The sequence below is a fragment of the Pezoporus flaviventris genome, unplaced genomic scaffold (genome assembly GCF_033815535.1).
Source record: "Pezoporus flaviventris isolate CSIRO_AGI_PZ_B2104156 unplaced genomic scaffold, CSIRO_AGI_Pfla_v1 ptg000097l, whole genome shotgun sequence".
NCBI lineage: Eukaryota > Metazoa > Chordata > Aves > Psittaciformes > Psittacidae > Pezoporus > Pezoporus flaviventris.
The window spans coordinates 3,172,910-3,191,893 of NW_026892645.1; the positions used below are offsets into that span (position 1 = coordinate 3,172,910).

At 42.8% G+C, this 18,984-nt stretch overlaps 1 protein-coding gene across 2 annotated transcripts in view; it reads left to right on the forward strand.

Annotated features, from left to right (window-relative positions):
• The window catches only part of NEK6 (NIMA related kinase 6), a 62,533-nt gene extending 44,431 nt beyond the window's left edge, over positions 1–18,102 (forward strand). For both annotated transcript variants that reach the window (XM_061476752.1, XM_061476751.1), the window contains exons 8-10: positions 6,836–6,930; positions 12,257–12,370; positions 15,954–18,102. In XM_061476752.1, coding sequence (XP_061332736.1) covers positions 6,836–6,930; positions 12,257–12,370; positions 15,954–16,064 — 320 coding nt within the window. In that variant the 3' untranslated portion in view covers positions 16,065–18,102. The remainder of the gene's footprint in view (positions 1–6,835; positions 6,931–12,256; positions 12,371–15,953) is intronic.
• Positions 18,103–18,984: the final 882 nt, after the last annotated feature.

Genomic DNA, 18,984 nt, shown 5'->3' on the forward strand with positions numbered 1-18,984 from the left:
CATGCAGGTTTTGTAGCAGCAGGAAATCTACTGATCTTGGTTTTAGTTTAATTAAGACATTTATTTAAGTAGCTGTGAATGATAAGCACCCCACAAACCAGAGCATGGTACCCGCACGGACCCAGGCTGTGATGCCGGGCACTTCCCATATCCACGTTGCCCCGGCAACCGCCCTGCACCATCATTTTTCTGGCTGCTGACCCATGAATTGAACACACGGCTTATGCAAATATATTCAGCTAATTTTTTTGTGTCTTTCGTTGTATTTGCTAGCATCAGACTGGCATAAAAGGGCATTAGGCAGTACCACGACCCGTCTGACAGGTGTAGCACCGGGCTGCGGCATCGTGGCCGCCATGGTGTCAGGGATGGGAGCTGTAATTAGAGCAAGGAACAGAATGCACGTCAGATGAATTACCAGGCAGCAGATCATATTTGTCAGGAAGGATTGCATACATAAAAATTAAGTGACAGTACATGCCGGGGTAATGAAAGAAAAATGAAAGATTTGCCCATACACAGCTCGTGAGATGCAGCCGAGCGCCCGGCTTGGAGCAGCAGCAGGATGCCTGACTGGCGCCACGGCATGTGACCAGGAGCCTGGGAAAGCCCCAGCCCCTGGACAACCTCCATGGGCAGACCTGTGAGAGAGGAAATGTGAACACCTCTGGTCTCACTGAGTAACAAAACTGTTGGGAAAGGCAGCATCATTGTGGGATGGGTGATAAACACCAGAAAGCAGCCAGGGGCTGGAGGATGTGGGTGGATTCACCAGCTGGTACCTCTTCTGCCACTTTCCCTTTTGCCTTGTATGACTTGTGAGCAAAGACAGGAGATGCTTTTCCATGGGGAGAGCTCTTCATTCACATACTTTACCAAAAAACTCCCTTTTTAATGGTAACGAGTGTAGCCAAGTTGAATTTTACTACTTACAACAAGCTCCAGGATTTAGTTTAGTGGAAATGGACTCGCGTATCACAAACTTCATCTTATTGTGGGGATGTGGGGAGAATGTGGGACAATTCAGCTTTTCCTTGGTGAGTTTTGAGGTGGGGGGAGAAGAATGCAGTTAAGCACTGCTTATTATTATCATGAAAAACTTTTACAACCGTGTGGTTTGGGTTGGTTTTTACAGTCCTGGTGTGTGATTCGCTTCAAGGTGTCATCTCTTTATCCAAGTTTTCATAGGGCTAGTTTTTTGTCTGTTCTTAATGTTTGGTTGTGTCCCCTGTTTGTTTTGTTGATCTCTGAGGTGGGCAGAGACTTTGGAAAACAGCATAGTCTTGGGAAAGCTTAACAGTAAGCTCATAGATTTTGTTTTACTAGGAGCTGTAACAAATAGAGAATTTCCATTAATGTTAAAATGGGTAACTTTATTGTGAACTGTTGTAATGCCCACTTTTAGCCAAATAAACTTGGCATTATCCAAAGCTGCTGGTTGGTTTTATATTTTGAAGAAAAAAAGGGGAACAGCCACAAAACCAAACAATAAAAAACCCAAGTAAATTTTCACAGAATAGTCTTGTTTTGGAGCAGATGATTTATTATTTATTCTTGGACAAGAATAAACTTGGAGCAGATTTTCCTTCTGGGGGATGCGTGTAAGTCAAAGCTTCCCAGTTTAGAGCGTGCAAACAGCCGTGGCCTGGAATACGTGGGGTGTTACACGTTCCTTCTGGTTTCTTGTTGGATATGAGGGTGAACAGGGAGGAACTGCAGTCACGAGAAGAGCTCTTTTATAAATGGACTATTTGTCTTCTTTCTTTTGCTTGCCAAGCCAGTTTGCCATCTGACACAAAATCACAGTACTTCAAGGGGTTAGTAAACAGTACTTATGAAGAAAATACGGACACAAGAAATCCACTTAAAATAAACCAAAAATATATAAGGACTTTGGTAGAGTTATGTGTGTAATTAAGTACTAGTAAGACAAAAATAGAGCAACGGGTCTTGTAAAAACGGCTGAAATACTGTACACAAAGTACTTGTTTTCTCTGGTAAGAATTAAGTAGATTTTCTTACTGCTGGTTTTTCCCTCACCTGAAACAATTCATGATGGAACCTCACACTGAGACTTGAAGGAATTTAAAGTGTGTCTTAGTGCCTTTGACTGCTGTTTCACGGTAATTCCCCAAAGTTGAGCTAATTCCCACATTCTTCTTCTGGGAAAAGACCTCAGCCTTCTGGTTGGGAATATACCCCAAGTAATGCAAACATTTAGAAACAGATACTTAGGAACTAGACTCCTTTTAAATAATGCTGTAACCTTTCTTGGTGACCTTCCATATCTGGAAAGATGAAACAGGTGAGAGCCGTGGACTTCCAATTGCAAGTAGAATTCCTTCCTACCAGATACTACTAAGACATGCTGAATATTTTGCTCAACTGCACGTCTGTTCCTGTAACATGCAGCAGTGTCTCTTGTATGTTAAAGTTAATAGTTCTGGAAATAATTATTGTAGTTTTTTAACTGGGTGGTTTTATGTTATTCATGGATGGCATCTCAGGTTTTTGAGCATCATTCTTTGCCTTTTTCATTGGTAATGAGCATGTTTCAAAAATCACAAGTATTTCAAAACATTGCAAAGTTTGTTTTGACAGGAGTGCAACAGCTCTAGAATGAAGGAGTGCTTTAATCAGTATTACCCCTTTGAGGCCTGCGTTGTGCTCTGATATCTCTTAGTTTGAAACTGGGAATACTCTGTAAAGATACAATAAAGGTCAGATTTTGTTAGGTTCTTTCATATTCAGAACTCTGTTCCCTGCTGTGAGCAAGAGAAGTGATAGATTTGGAAACACTTTCAGCTCACCATTAAAGATTAGCTAGAAGGTGCTGGTGAAGGCATAAAGTAAAAGCTTTCGTTATCGTTTGTTCTTGTACTTTGCAGCCAAATACAGCTTTGGAGTTTGGTTAATTTGAAGAAATGTTTTTTTTTAATAGCATTTAAAAAAACCCAACGTGCAGAGCCTATTAAAATATTTGGAAATATTCTGCACTGATTTCAGTCTAATGACAATCTGTCTAACGGTGTGGGAGAACTGCTGCTGCAAGGGACTTGTCTGTGGTACGTTAAATTTGGTGAATGAAACTCTGATAGAGCCTCTTGAAAGTGTGAATCAGATTTTCTCATGTTTCTGCCTATGAGAAGCTAAGGATGAATTCCACAGGAAGCGTTGATCTGTATTTGCTTGGGGAGCAGCTCTGTATAGAGGTAACAGTCCTGTGTGTGGCTGTACTAATAACCCAGCTACCATCACTTTCATAACAAAACTCCTGATTCAAGCTAAAAACCATTTTCAAAACAGGTGAGTGTGATCTTGCCTGTGTAGAAGAGACTTGCTGTGTTCAGGAGTAATGTAGCTCTTCACCTGGGTGTTTCTGTGGCAGATGTGGGAATTAAGCTCAGAGTACTGTGTTGTTGCATGGGTAGGGTTTTTTATTCAGACTGTATATGAGAGGAAATGAATTTGAATTTTATTGCTGGAATAACTTTGCCTGCATGTTTTCCCAGCAAAACAAGAGACTCTGCTCCTAATCTAACTGAATAATTATGCTTTCACTAACGTGAGTGCTGCAGATACCCCAGATGTGTTCTGGTCTGTGTGGGTGTTGTAGTTGTGCATCCAGGCAGTGTTGGGGAGAGCAGGAGAAACGTTCTGGCATTGCTGAAGTAGGCTGATCTTCAAGTGCAGTGTGTTGACTTTTCAGGAATAGAATGGGAAGATGCTTGCTTACTCAGAATCTTCTTCTCTACAGTTTTGTGACATTTTGAACTTTAAAGGCATTACTCTACCAGCTGGTGACTAATTCTGAATCTGAACAATGTTTTGTATTTTCAGCAGGGCAAATGCCAGAGAAAGTTTCTGATTAGTAGTGTCCAATTAGACTGTTCTTGCCAAATTGACTAATGTAATGCAGTGGTGAGCCCTGACTGATTGCACTGGAAGCCTTGTGAGGTTTTCTAGAAGATGCTCATTACAGGAGATTCCCATGTAGTGTTGGAAAGCCCGTAAAGAGAATTGGGCTTGTCAGTCTTGTGTCATGACAGTGATTTAAAAATTAATGCATCAGTTGTGAGACACAGAGAGCTGCTTGTTGGTACGTTTGCTGACAACACTACAGTAATGATAGGTAAACGCACAAGGTAGACTTCATAAAATCAGCTCAGGCGTGGGCTTCTCCACAGCTCTATTAATATAATGGAACAGACTAATCAAATACGGGCTATAAAGCACTCATCCATGTTACAAACCCTGTCATTGTGCTTTGATCGAAGGTCGGTTTAAGGCATTATCTGAAATGACAGTTTTACCCTACCAAGCAGACCCCTGCTAACGTGGAAGGCAAGGCCGTAACTTTAGAGCTCACACGTTACTATTTGCTCTGAGCTTTTCACTCAGTGACCCAGAGTAACTGATGGCAAGAACAGCTACAGCTGGAGGCTGCCCCTGGCCCCAGCTCTCAGAAGCACAAAGACTTCAGGAAGCAGGAGTGGGAATGATGCTTGTGTCCCCTCCTGCCAGATGTGTGCCGCTGTCTGCCTATGCTCAGCTCCTGTGCTCACTGTCAGCAAAGGGCTAATGAGTCGACTGCTTCAGCTGCTCTAGTAGCTCTCCTGGCAGACGTGAGAAAAGCAGCAGCACTGGGAAGGAAGTTGAAGGTAGGGAAGTGTCTTACACACTGGTGCTCAGTGGGGACTTCCAAAACTGTCTTCAAGAACTTCACATAATGAATCACCATTTCTTCTGGAGCTGCATGTTTTTAAGCAGGAAAATGAATCAGTGCTGTTCCAACCAAGTCAGTTCTTGTACAGAAGTCTGGCAAATGTGTAGGAATTACTTGGAGAGCTGTACTGTCCATTGTGTGCATCTTGTGTGCACATGGGAGAGATCCTTGGAAAGCCTTGTGTTCTTTGAATGTCCACTCTTGGTGTTCTGTGAAGTTACTCTCTGCAGTCTGTTTAAAAGTATTAACTATTAGCAGAACTTTTGTCTCATCTGTACATAGAGGCCTTTTGCTGGCAATTAAAAGCAGCCAGATCTGGGACAGTGTCAGCTTGATGTGCTCCCAATATGGATATGGGATTACAGAGCATGGAAATACAATAATCTCCATGTGGGTTTTTTTTCCTGTGCTGTTGTAGTTTGTATAGAATTAGCAAAAATGTTATTTCTTGTTAGAGTACTCTTCACATAGAAAGTGAAGTAATTTCTTGCTTGAATGACCTGCAAACACAAGCTGAGTTTATCATATAGGGTAGCTAATTACCAAAAGTCTTTAGGGACCAAATAAATGAGCCAGTCAGGGCAGTGGTTGTCTTTCTGGTTACTTGTTCTATTCTGGTAAGTAGAATTTTACATATGTATTCCTGTAATACCTTATGTTTCACACCAATGCCATAGGATTACTTTCAAGCTATATCCTATGTTTCTGAATAGCTCTGAGTAAAAGTCATTGAGGTTCAGTAGGCTCAAGGCTTGGGCATATAAATGCCTGACAGAAAAAGTAGAATAAAGATTGAAGTTGAGGTTTGTGATGTTTTTTGTTTTGAGGTAAGCTGCGTGGTTTTTACCCCAGAGAAAGAATATACCTTGAGTATTTAAGGTGGTGTGATCTGTGCACTTGGCAAGGTGATTTTTGCCTTTTGGAAAGCTGTTGCTTTCTGTCCCAGAACTCATTTGCTTCCTGCAGTGTGTGAACCCTCTCTCTAGAAAGTCAGGGGAAGGGGATGGCTGTTCTTCCTCCTCCACCTCTATCACCATCCTTCATCTGCTTGTTAGTCTTCCAGCTGTCTGTAGTCAGCATTTCAAATGGAGAAATTGTAAACTGAATGTTACAAGCAAATTAAACATTTGCCATCTTGTGAGGAAAGGTCTTTAATTAGGAGAAGGATACACTGGGATGCCAAGAGCAAAGAAAAAAAACCAAAATTGACAGGGGATGGGGAAGCAGGAGAAGAGAGAGTGTATAAAGTCCTTGGATGTTTTAATAAATGATGTATCTGAGGATTATTTGATGTAGCTGAGACTGCCAGGATGTCTTGTATTTTCAGTACCAGAACTGAAACTTATTTAGGATTTTAAAAAGAACCTTTTTGAGGTAAGGAATTTATTAATAATTTCCTGTGACTTCTGTCCAAAATGCTGGGGTAAATTTCTTTTGATAAAATACAGACTTCTGGAAGTACATGGAAATGTTGCAGCTTCTGACGTGACTGCAGGCTGCAGAAGTGTTTTAAAGTTTAGAATGATTACCTTGGTTCTTTCAGAAAGTTTCTGAATACCTGTCTGGTGCTGGGCTTGTTCCTTCCATTTCTCTGCAGCAGTAAATGGTCTCCTGAACTGCTGTAAAGGGTACCCCGGCATATCAGGAGCTGCCCTGTCATGCTGCGAGCGAAGTGTGTGTCAGGTGAACGTTCAATTGATACGCTGTCACAGGAGCCTTGTTTGAGCAGAGCACATTTCATGACATCTAACTTGCAATTTCAGTGCTGTTCAGTGAACCAGCAGAGGATGATCCTTTACGAGTGCTCTGTCCGCCTCAGATGCTCTGAAGGTACTTGGAAGACTGGCAGGGGAAGAAAATATTCCTCAGATTTCAGACAGACACAAGATATTTTCAGTAGCGCTCCCCAGCCCTCTCGCTCCGTGTGTGATGATATATTTGGTTCCACACCTTCAAAACCACGACTTGTTTCCACGTTTTTGTGCCAGTCTCATCTAATTAGCTCTTCATGCTAAACCTAATCCTTAAATGATGTCAAGCTTCTGTTTAATCCAGGTTGCACAGTCGCTTTCTGGAGATGTAACTCCTTTTGTGTTTTTGTTTTTACAGTGGGAACTCCATACTATATGTCCCCAGAAAGAATACATGAAAACGGCTATAACTTTAAATCCGATATCTGGTCTTTGGGCTGTTTATTGTATGAGGCAAGTATCTTCTAACTGTTCTTTTTCCCCAGGTTTGTCTTAACCACACAATTCAGTGCAGGAATCAAGTAGGTCAGACTTTCCTTTAGTTGCATTGCTGAAAAACCTTCTTGAGAAGTTAACTCACTGCTCATCATGTGCTTTTTGAGTATGAATAACAAAGGGATTGTGCCACCCAGCACTGTACTTACACAAAGGGAATTCAGTAGGTCATCGTAGATGTTGAAGGTACACACATAAACAGGCCAGCTTGCTGCATTCTTTCTTCCTGTGTGAGCAGAGCTGCTATTAGGGCAGCATATTCATAGTTTGTCCTGAATGCTGCATTTGTTTCAAAAACAGTAAATGCATTTGAAGGTAAGCTATTGTTTTTTTCAGTTGAATTGTGACCAATTGGAATATTTTAATTTTGGGACTTTTCAATAATGAAAAAGAGAGGTTTTATGTAACGTGAAATCAGTTTTTCTAGCTCTATTAGACTATAGCTGAATTTTTTTCTGATTGCACATTGTCTTGCACAGATACAAGGCCAGGAATGTCTTATATCAACTACACACTTAGTGTGCAACTTTTCCTTAAAAGCTGTTACATACAGTTTGAAGAGAAGTGCTCTGATTTTGTAACAGTACTTTGAGTTTTGTGGTTTCATTTTTAGCAGGGATCAAAGGTATTGAACAGTCTTATATTCCTTATCTAATCTTAATCCTTTTTTAAGATGTACGTATCTTTGAATTCAAGTGAAAGTGCATGTCAACATTTAGAAAGCTTTTATCCCATCCCAGAGAATTAAAAGTCCCAGAGATATTTAGTAACAAGAATATTGCTCACATCCTTTTTGGATAATAAATTATGTGAACTGGCGACATTTTGCTTTTCACCACAATGTCTTGTAACCACATGGAATTAGAGAATAAATAGAAGGGTTTTATACTCCTACTAGTGTCTGTCCATCCAAGGACTGTATCTCCCCCAAGCTTCAGACAGTCTGCTCACAGCTGCTGACTGCCCTGTGCACTTGACCTGGCATAGAGCTTCAGTAAGTAAAAGGATTTTTTGGGTGCCTGGCATACATGCCCCATAAGTCACCCTGAGCACTGTGAAGTTCCAGCATTGCCTTTACTAATACCAGAGCAAATAGGCACCAGATCTGCTGGAGGGAAGATCCACTTTGATGGAGACATGGGAGCTCGACATGGTTGTTTCACTTTTACATTGTTAAAATTCCATGGGTTGGGAGAGAGAGAATACCCTACTAAGTAATTGATCAAAAATATTTCGGAAATTATGAACTTCATTTAAGTGGCTTTGTGCTTATCCTCTAGTTCTCCTTACCTCTAGTGAAAGAATTGAAGCAACATGCCATGAACAAGTTAATTTTTATAAGGGAGGGTTTTGCTTGTAATGCTTTTAAAGAGATGCTGAAAACTGGAATGATGCAGTATAGCTGTATGTACCTGGTCTGCTGGTGGTATTTCAAAAGGAATTTGGAGATTCTTCTGTGGGAGCAGGGGGAAGGCAGCCCAAGCTCCCAGTAATTCATTATGCTGAGCAATTCCAGGTATGCTTCATATAGAAGAGGAATTCTCGGTTTAAGGCTTTGCTGAGTCGAGGACTTTGGCCCTGCCATGGTGTGTTGGGCTTCCCAAGTCTGTCAGTAACATCCAAAGTCACCCAGATTGGACACAGCTACTCATTTGCTGCTGTAGTGAAACGGCTTCTCCGTCAGGCTGCTCTGAGTCACTTTGGAGGCTGAGCTCTGCTGGAGATGGGATTCCAGATTTATGCAGAGAGAAATATTTAGCGTTGTGCTAAGATGTGTTTTTGTTGCAGGCAATATGGTCCCCTTATGGCACAGTAGTCTTGGTACTCCTTATACTTCAAGAAGCTGCCTTAATTGCACACTAAACATAATTCTCTGGTAGGAGTAGCAGTACTATAGTATCATGTGAAAGATCTGGCATGTGAAGCGTTCTTAAATTTACTTCCTACGTAGGTAAGCCTTAACTTTGTGAACAGGAGCTGGAAGATCTTGCAGCTTCCAAGGGGGCCTGGACAGTTACCAGTTCTGTGCTCAGTAGAGAAACAGCTACTTGGCTTTTAAAACTTTGTAGAATTTGGAAAACTAAAACTCAAGTTGGTGTCTCTGAAGGAGCTGTGTTTTATCTTCCCTAATTCCTTGTAATGAGAATGTTTTTCCATTTGGCTTTAAAAGTAAGGAAGCGATGCTTGTTTGGTTATGAGTCACTTCTGATATTTCTCCAGATAGATTGCATAGATAAGCTGCAGAGAGATTTAATGTACAAATTGCCTTCAGAGACGCGCGTGTCCACTAGAATCCACTTAGGGAACATTGAGGGGTTTGGGACGTGATGCCACATAGCACCACTTAACTTTGATGTTGATAATCATACAGTGATTTTTGTTCAATCTTATCAATATAGTAGTAACTGTCTTCATCCTTCACTTCTTGTAGATGTCTGTCAGCAAGATAACTTGGGAGGGGATAAAAATAAGTTGTTAATTCCCAGAATATAGCTACAAGCAATGACTTTAGCAGTTCTGGCAAGACAGTCAATTTAAACACTAACAGTGATTCTTCTCTTTATATATTTTTAACCAGTCATACTGCATGGTGGTCATTTTAAATGGAGATCTGAGTGTCCTGCAGTAATTGCTCTAATCAAAACGTCAGGAACAAACCCCAGCGTGGCATCACAGACTGTTGGTAGTGAGATATTTGAGTGCGTGTGGTCACAACCCCTGCAGACCTCACTGTTTCAGTCAGAATGTGCTATCTGTTTCCATTTCAATTCCCTGAGTTTACCACCCCAAAACCCTGCGGTGTTTCCTCCTCTTTTGCACATGACCGCTTAACTAGACTTGGAAAGAAAAGTTAATGGGAATTGAAAACTCCCTTTCAACCTTACTGGCATTATTGATGCTTGTATTGAAATATCAGAGACCTTGTTGAAACCTCGATTGCCTTCTGTGCCTTCCCTAATGCACCCATTAGTGTTGTTCTTAGACCAGTCTGGCGTGCTGGTCTCTCCAGTTTTGTTTTAACTGATCGAGAGCAGTTTGCTATCGATCTTTAATTGGAGATTAGAGTCTCTAATTGGAGTATGTAATTTTTTTCCCCACTGATTTGCCTGTTACTGTTAAGATACTACTTCACCTTTTACCTTCATAAACCTCCACAAGGCCTCAAGCACAGGGTTGTTGGGGCTCCATTCACTGGCCTTTTGAGCAACTCTTCAACCTCAGGGTCTGTAGGGTTTATGAGGAATAGCTTAGCATTAGTATTGATAATAGTGGTGAAACTCAGAGAGGTCAAAGTGTGCCCATTCCCCAGCCTGCTGCTTTGTGCAGCTGTTAAAGGTGTAATTCCTCTTCTTGCTCGCCCCGCAGCAAAGCACAGTAAATGTCACTAGCACAGCAGATATCTCAAGCTACATTATATGAAGCCTTACAGACAGAAAACAGAGCAAGCCTGGAATTTTCGGAGCTGTTTTGAGGAGCAGTGTACTCGGTTCATTCTGTCCTTCAGTGTAATTTGGGTACCTTTTGTATATTCTGTGTTGCTGTTTATAAGCCTCTTTGGATATCTGATAAATACCTCTGGAAGAGCTTCCTGAAAGGTATTTGGTACACAAGGAGATAACTTAAGATGTATTTCTGGACAAATTTCCTATTACTTACAATTGCTCAGAACTCATTGCAGAGGGTCTCCTACCTCGGCTGCTTTGTGCAAGGTGACCCCCTACAGCTAAGTCACGGAGGAACCAACTTGCAGATAAGCAAGGAAGAAACATAAGAACTTTAAGTTACTTAAGATAGGTTTATGATTTAAACCAAGGATAATCCATCAGTCTTGATTCCTGACTGCAGGATAATAGATTGGAGGACCTGATATTGACTGGGGCTTTTTTAACTCTGCTGGGAGCTTGCTGTGTGTGTCAGCAACAAGACAGCATTCCTCAGATGGCTTTCACAGTGCATGGTAATGAGCAAAAGACTAATAATCATCAAATAACCCCTTATTAAAGCCATAGTGAGAAGTATCAACTTGAGCTGGCCTCAGTATGAAAAGCCTGCCAATTTGGTGTGCCTTGTAGCAAAATGGTTTAAAAAGATCTAAACAGAGCAGATAATTTCCCCCATTCTGTGGTGGTCCTTCATTAGAAGGAGGTATTGCTGTGCTGCGTGGGGCTGCCTCTGACAGGCACGAGGGGGATGAGCAGTGCTTGAGTAACACCCTGGCCTAATAAGCAGATGGGCCCAGCATGGCCCGTGCCTGCAGGGGGTCTGCTAGGCTTGGGTCCTGGTGGGGGGACATGAGAGGGAAGGTGCTGTGCTCATCCTCTGTCCCTTCAGTACACACAGCTTAGGCCACACACTCCAAGTTCAAAAAGGCCTGCGTTGCTATGGCTGTTTTTCTGAGGCTCAGCGTGCAGTGGTGGTTATGACCCTCCTGGTTGAGAACTTCCAGTGTAAATGGCTTTCCACACAAAGATGCAGTTTCCTTCCTGAGACTTAAGGATAATATAAACATTTCTTTGTAAGGAGTCCCTGCGTGCCCTGGAAGGAATTCTTTCCCACCCAGAGCCTCCCATCGTGCTCTCCTTGCTGTGTGAACAGCCTGTTTATCTTGGACATCTGTCATTATTTTTGGAGATGCAAATACTGGATTCATAAAACAGAATTGAGAGAGGAAAAAGGAGATTTATTGGGAAAAGTTTCAGTAGTTTGGTTCCCAAATCTGCCTGGGATACTCTTTTCTAACTAGCAGATTTCTGGCAGGAGGGGTTGTTTGTTTTGAGGTCGATTGGGTTGTTTTAAAAGGCTGAAGTACATTCCTCATGCTTACAGGATTCTTTGTATTCTAGGTAGCTGAATGTCCAAAAATAACCCATTTATTCTTCGTAGCAGTCTATTAAAAATCTACCAGCTGCAGAGAGCAAATGAACTGAACACGGTCATGACTGAGGAAGATTGAAAGCAGGACGTTATCAAAGACAGAGGAGATGATTGTGTTCATGAGAGGCTTTCACAGTCGCCTTTGAGCCAGTTGGTTTCTAACTGATTGGCCTATGGTCCAAGCATCCTATTTCTTGTTTAGCTGGTTGATTGGTGTTTGGGGTTTTTCTTTATGAAAAAGGTACTTTCCTCTGTGCAAACAGAAGCAGCTTTGGCTGTGGGCAGTCTTGGAGAGCAACATCATCATCTGCTCACTGTCAAAGAACAAAATTTGTTCTTGCAAATCAGCAGTACTGAGGGCTATGAAATCCTTTCTGTTTCTGAAACATTTTTTGTTTCTTCTCTCCAGATGGCAGCTCTTCAGAGTCCTTTCTATGGAGATAAAATGAACCTGTTTTCTCTTTGCCAAAAAATAGAGCAATGTGACTACCCACCTCTTCCAGCTGAACATTACTCTGAAAAGGTAAATTGGGAGTGTTTTTGCAGAGGGATGTGGTTGGGGGTGCAGTAAAGTTCCTGCCTGCTCAGGGCAAAAGGAATGCAGGAGGAGAAATCCCCTCCATCCAAGGCAGAACAGGAGGTGGCCAGAGTGTGCTGTGGGTGCCTTTAGGGCTGGCTGAGGAGGAAACTATCATCATGATATCTGAATGCTGACAAATAAGACAGAAAAGATTCCTGATGTGGGGAATATTGTGAAACAAAGTCTGATGCTGGCAAAAACCAGCAGTGAACCGTGGGAAAGCCCTGTCCTTGGCTTCCTTTCCCTTCAAACAACATACCCTAAAACATGCTTAAATTCTTGTTCATGAAGTCTTTGGTGCATGAACAAGGGGAGACAGGTTCTTAAGGAAAAGAGGGGAGAAAGCTGTTCAGTTTAGTGCAGTAAACAGCTGTACAGGGGGTTTTGAAGCATGATCTTTGCACATGTGCAAGCAAGGGATGCAGAGCAGTAGCTGAACCAGAGTGTATAAGACCCTGTCACTGTGTGTGCTTGCGTTTCACTTCAGCTGCACACACACACATTGGTTTTGTTCAGGCCCCTTTTGAGATGGGTTTAATGTTTTTTTCCCTTACTTAGGCAAAGCAGCTGTTTTTCCTTACCTCCTCATTCCATTACAGTTGCTTTCTGTTTGAAAGGAAATGGCTAATGTAATTTTAAATGTTCACTATATCCTTTGGGGTTTCTCTTTTGTTTTATCCTACCTCAGAGTTCTGAGGAGCAAGAGGCAGGATGCAGGGGAAGTACCGTATGTGGCCTGGTCCCCACCCTGAGAGGGACTCTGCACCACACATCTTGCAGTTTACTTAGTTCTTACTCGCTGAGTAACTCGTGCAAAGAGATCATTTGAGAACTGGTCTGGAAAAGTGTATTTTCTAATCTTTTCTTCCCCAAGCTGCCGCAGCAGCGAGGCCTGGCTCATGCATTCATGTTTGCCATGCTGTTGTAGCATGCATTTCAGGATATGCCTGCTGGCAGCAAGAATTAGTGTAAGTTGACAGATGTGTTTCCTGTCTTTACAATTACTGTCTGTTTGCTTCCCTCTGGCAGTGCTAAAGAGTGTGTGTAGTGTAGTGATACAATCCAGGGTGAGAAGGATGGTTTAAAGCTCAAAGGCGCCAGGTCCCAGAGAACTAGACTCCAGATGGTGTTCATACACTATTAACAGAATGCTTGACAAAGTCTGGGGAGGGCTGTGCCTTTGGCTGTAGCTCATCTCGCTGCATTAGCTGCTGCTGCTGCTTCCTGAAACCACAGAGAGCTTCGATTTTGTGAATATTAGAATGCCGCTCCACCATGAACAACACTCGGTTTCATACTTGCTTTTAAAGATGGGGTTTTCAGATGCTTTTGGAGTGGATAGCCAAAGGAAAAGGTGTGCTGGTGTCTCCCTGCAGCCAAGCTCGATAACCCAGGCAGGCAGGATCAGAAACAGCAGCGAGTTGCACCATAAGGAATTTGTTGTTCCTGCGGGTGGTTATCTCGGTCTGAACGCACGCGTTTTCCTTCATGAGTGAATGTCTCCATTTTAGATTGAAAGGGCTGAGTCTTTTCATCCACTCTTACTGCTGCAGGTTTGCGTGGTGTGGGGAAGCAGTAAAGCCTTTATATCCTCCTGCCCAAAGGCAGGAGTGAAGATTAGGCTGTGCCATGCTACCAAAGCTCATGGGGTGCTCTGGAGCCATCAGCATCTTTTCTTCACCTTGGAAGTGTGGTCTTGAAGCAAAGCTTTGGTGTAGGCTGACTGTTAATCGCATGAATAGTTTAGTTGCAGCGTTGTTTTAGATGAGCAAGGCAGAGCATTTATAGCAGAATTCCTGCTTTAATGGTGCTTCCTTTCTGTGATGTCCCTCTTCTGTGTAGCTTCTTGTGGCTAACCAGTCCAAACCCTCCTGTGATCAACTGCCGTGCTGCTTGTAGCAGGAGGAAGAGCTGGGACTCCGGCCAGGGTTAGTTTTCTGTATCAATAACAAATTTTCTGGCAACTGGAGATCCTGGTTGTGCTTCTCCTGGCTTGGTCTGCCAGTTCCCTGCAGGTGATGGTGAGATGTCTGTGCTCTCCTGGGCACTGACCGGGGACAGAGCTTCCCACCTGTGTTTAAGTGCTGTATTTACATAGCGGCACAGCTGCTGGTTGGACAAACTGCGCTGATGGCATGGGCTCTGGTTAGAGCTCTAGAAGCATTTTAGTTTGTCTGTGGGTGTTTTGTGGTGATGCTGTCTGAGCAGGGCTGAGGTGTGTTAAACCTTCAGGGTTACAAAGGCAGCACCTCCTGCTCTCAGGTGGACCAGAAAACAGCACTACAGCAGGTAAGAGAGAATGGGCCAGGCTGTGGGGTTGGGTTTGCTCTGGAGGTGGCCTTGCTAAGGGGGGTTGTGTTGCTCTCTGTGCACACAGAATGATGGGGAAGGTGGTGTGCAGGAACTGCATTACACTGTGTCCCTGCTGCCTGTGCCACCTCTTAGGAATCCCCCATGAGACACTCACAGTCCCAGCGATGGCTGAAGCGCAAGGGCCCAGCTCCATCCAGAGCTGAAAACCTCACTTGAGTATGCTCAGTGCTGCAGCTGAAGCCGTGTGCTCAATAGCTGTATGGGCATGCTTTTAATTACCATTAAAATAATTGGCACTGTGGCTACTGGGAGGATGTGAGAAGATCAGAGGCTCAAGGCTGTTTCTCCTGGTGCCTCGGGGGTACGAGCAGCTTTCAGTGTCTGTATAATTAAAAGCTACAATCTTTCATGTGCACAATAAAGAGGGCTGGGAGGTGGGGAGGCTTCAGCCCTTCTGCATTTTATTTATTAAACATAATCAATGACCAGTCTCTTCTTCACAAAGGTTTTTAGGAAGCGTTGGTATCTGGCAGCCAAGCTCCAGTATCTTAAGATACACAAGTGCTGGTCAGACTTGTACAATGAAGAGCTTAACTGGCTTGTGACAGGGGATTGCTGCGAGAAGGGACGTGCAGTTGTACAGGAGAGCTCTGTTCAGGCGTCCCCCTTTCCTCAGAGTCCACTTTCATGGGCAAGTCCATCAGTCGGATTTCTGGAAGTGATCTTGGCTTCCCTTCAATCCATGTCCTGCTTATACCTCCCTCTGCCCCCATCCGGGACCCCCCCACTCCTGTCTTGTGCTTCCTACTCGCTTGGACCACAGGCTGATGACAGGGGTCATCCCTGCGCTGGTTCTCAGAGATAAATCAAAACCCCCCAAGAAAAAGAGGTCTGTATCTTTATAAAAAGTGTCGAACCTCCTGGTGTCACAGCTGGTTGACGCATCCTCTGCAGAGCCCCAGCAAACCACTGAGCAGTAAATGACACCGGATGCACTGGGTTGTTGTGGGGAAGATTTAGATCTCCAGCACACAAAAACTGGTGGAAAAGCTTCTTCTGGCCCTTTTGTAGGGTGACACAGGATGGGCAGACGGATGGACACGTGCCCAGGAATGTCTGCGTTAGGGTTCTTGGCGCCTGGCCTGGCCTCCAGTGGTTGGACAAACATTCCCATATCCATTCACGTTTGCGTGCCTGTTTTCTTGTCTTTCAGCTGCGGGAGCTGGTCAGCATGTGCATATACCCCGATCCTGATCAAAGACCTGACATTGGTTACGTGCACCAAATAGCGAAACAAATGCATGTGTGGACCTCCAGCACATGAAGCGTCTGCAGCCGCTCTCGAGAAGCCAGCACAGCTCAGTCTTACTTGAATTCTTCTTTTCTCAGCTGAAACCAAGTGGTGCCTTGTCAGCCCCGAGGGAGGGTTGAGCACTCGTAGCAAGAGGCTCCATTATTTCTGCAGGTTATTTGACAAGGACTCTTACGCCGTGGTCATGCTTTAACGTGAAGATTCTGTGAGGTATTGCAAGTGATTTTTTTTGTTGTTTTCTTTTCCAGGCCAATAACATGTTACAGATGTAGATCATTTAAGGGTCCTTTCTTAAAACTGTCGTGTGTAATCTAGGATAGATAATAACAAGGGTGCAGGTTTGCTGCACCCCCTCTATCTTAACTGTAATGTGAACTATTGAAATAATTCCTTCAGTGAAATCACTTTATACTAATGTAAGAATTACAGTAGATTTTGTGTAATTTGTATAACTGCTACTTTGCCTCTTCTGCAAATGTTCAATAGCAAATTCAGTTTTTACTTCGTATATTTTAAAGCAGCCATTTATGTGTTTTTATTAATTCCCTCTTCTTCAGACATAGGAACTGGGAAGGGTTTGGGGGGTGGGAAACTCATTTGTTTCAAGTTTTTTTTTTAATGGAAAATGTAGAGCGAGTGTTTTGCTGATGCATTGATCTGTTAACATGGCTACAGCCAGCGAGATAAGGATGTACCTAGGGACAGAGACAAGGAATATGCCAACAAACCAACCCAAAGCAAGCCTTGCTCCTGTAAGGGATTGCTCTTTACACTTCTTTTCCCATTTGGCATGAGTCTTTTTAGACTACAGGTCCCTGTTAGAATCCAGTGTTGTATTGGAGCCAACTCGATTTTGGTGAAGATACTTCTCCGTGTTCAGTCCTACGTCAGGTACCGTAGGCAGAACTGAAGCAAAGCAGTGTTTAAACACTTTGACCATTTTTTAACCAGAAAGAAGTCAGTTGCTTTGTGTGTCTAATTCTCCACAAGGATGAGCCCCGTCCGTTCAACTGTGAAAGCTCATTTATAAAATGTGAAGTTTTGTAAGATCTCCACCTGATTTGAAGGAGTCTTCTTTAACTACATGGAAATTGTCAACCAGCTAAATTCATTCATTGAATCAATGATTTGTTTCATTACTGTCGAGGGAAAATAGTCACTGCTTTAGGAACAAACATGGATTCACGTTCAAGTGTTTCCATTTCATGTGCCTGTTCAGAGGAACAGGCTGCACTTAACGTTCTTGAGGGCTCCAGCAGGGGAAGGCACACGCCTGTCCTGTGGCAGCACTGCTTCCATGTGTGACGATGGCTAATGCCAAAGTGTACATTTGTGTGTGACAGTTCACATGCAGCCTGTGCCTGTTGGGTTTTTATTCTGAAGAGAAGCATACAATCCTTAATGTTTTGGAAATAGGATTAGGGTTAGAGGGTTACCTACATATATATGCTTTTAGTGGATTTCTTTTTTAACCTAATGTGCTTTACTTAAAGGAAAACTGCAGTGCTGTCTTCAACTCCATCCCATACAATTTTAAACTATATAGGATAGCAAGGAAAAGCTGTTAATTGCTGTGAATAAGGTTGGTATCGTTAATGCAGGGTGCCATTTCATTGAGTCCTCTCAGCAGAAAGTTGAGCCTGCTGCTCTCAGGAGAGAGGCAGGAAATTCAAATCAGCATGAGAATGTAGTGGATGCACCAAATTGCTTCCTCTGTTCCCATGCTAACGTGGTTAATTTATACCCGGCTTCTTCAGGAGTTCTTACATTTAAGACTGAAGACTGTCACTCTGACATTGCAGCTTTCCTTTAAGCCAGGGTGGCGGCCCCACGTTCAGAGGGACGGATGTGCTGCGCCTCTCTTGGTGTAACACAGAAAAGGATCTTTGGCTTCCAGGGAAGCTCAGATTGAATCCGAGTCTCTTGAGAAGTCTGGTCACTTTCTTGCTACATAGAATTTCTTAGTGCTTCTACGAAAATGTATTTCAAAAGGTAATTTTTTTGCAATTGTGCATTTTTAGATAAATAAAAAAATGATTTAAAAAATAAACACCTTTGTTTAAAAAAAAGTCTAGTATTAAGGAAAATATTCTAGAAACCCTGAAAATAGGCTTAAATGTGTGTGAAACTGTTCCTAACAGCTGGTATGTGTAGTTACTTTTCCAGAATGTCTCCATAAATTGTGCCTGTTCTCCCAGTGGAAAACCTACCCACGAAAGTCCTTGTCCTTACCCTCTGAAATCATGGCACAGCTAAAGCTCTTTTTTCCTGGATGGTTGTTGCAGGAGGCTGAGATGAGGCAGCAGTGCCTGTTACCATTCTGGAGCAGAGTGTGGATGATGTGCTTTGCTTTCCTTTTGACAAAAGTAATTCTGCAGGTGGATTTTCTGCATACCCTCTCCACTCCCAGGTTATGTGGTCCTGGGTGGAAGTTTGCAATCAGTGTCTCTCAAATAGCACAAGCTGGTGATTTTTAGGACAAGAAAGGTCCAGGTGGATGCAGGTGTAACAAGACAATTAGTCTGTTTTGAATTTGAATTGAATTATGCTGTCTAAATTTAGTCATTTAGGAATGTGTGTACCAGTATGGAGGATGGATCTACTCTGTATCCTGTCTCTATTGATGGAAAACAGGGAAGAATTAATATAAACATCCCACGATAACCTGTGTTATTTCCCTGCAGTGTGCTGTTCAGAACCCCCAGTTCTGTGTTTGTAACATTTCTTAATATCCACATATCCAGTAAAACCAGAATATTATTAGTATATATAGAATTAACAGAATTAATTTGTCAAATTGGAATTATGTGGAATAGTTTTACCCTTTTGCAGTCTGTTCCTAGAATGAAGTAACAGAATAGATATTGTACTTGGTGGTTTTTCTGCCCTAATGCCAGTTTGATGCTCATTACCCTTTCATATAATGGTACAG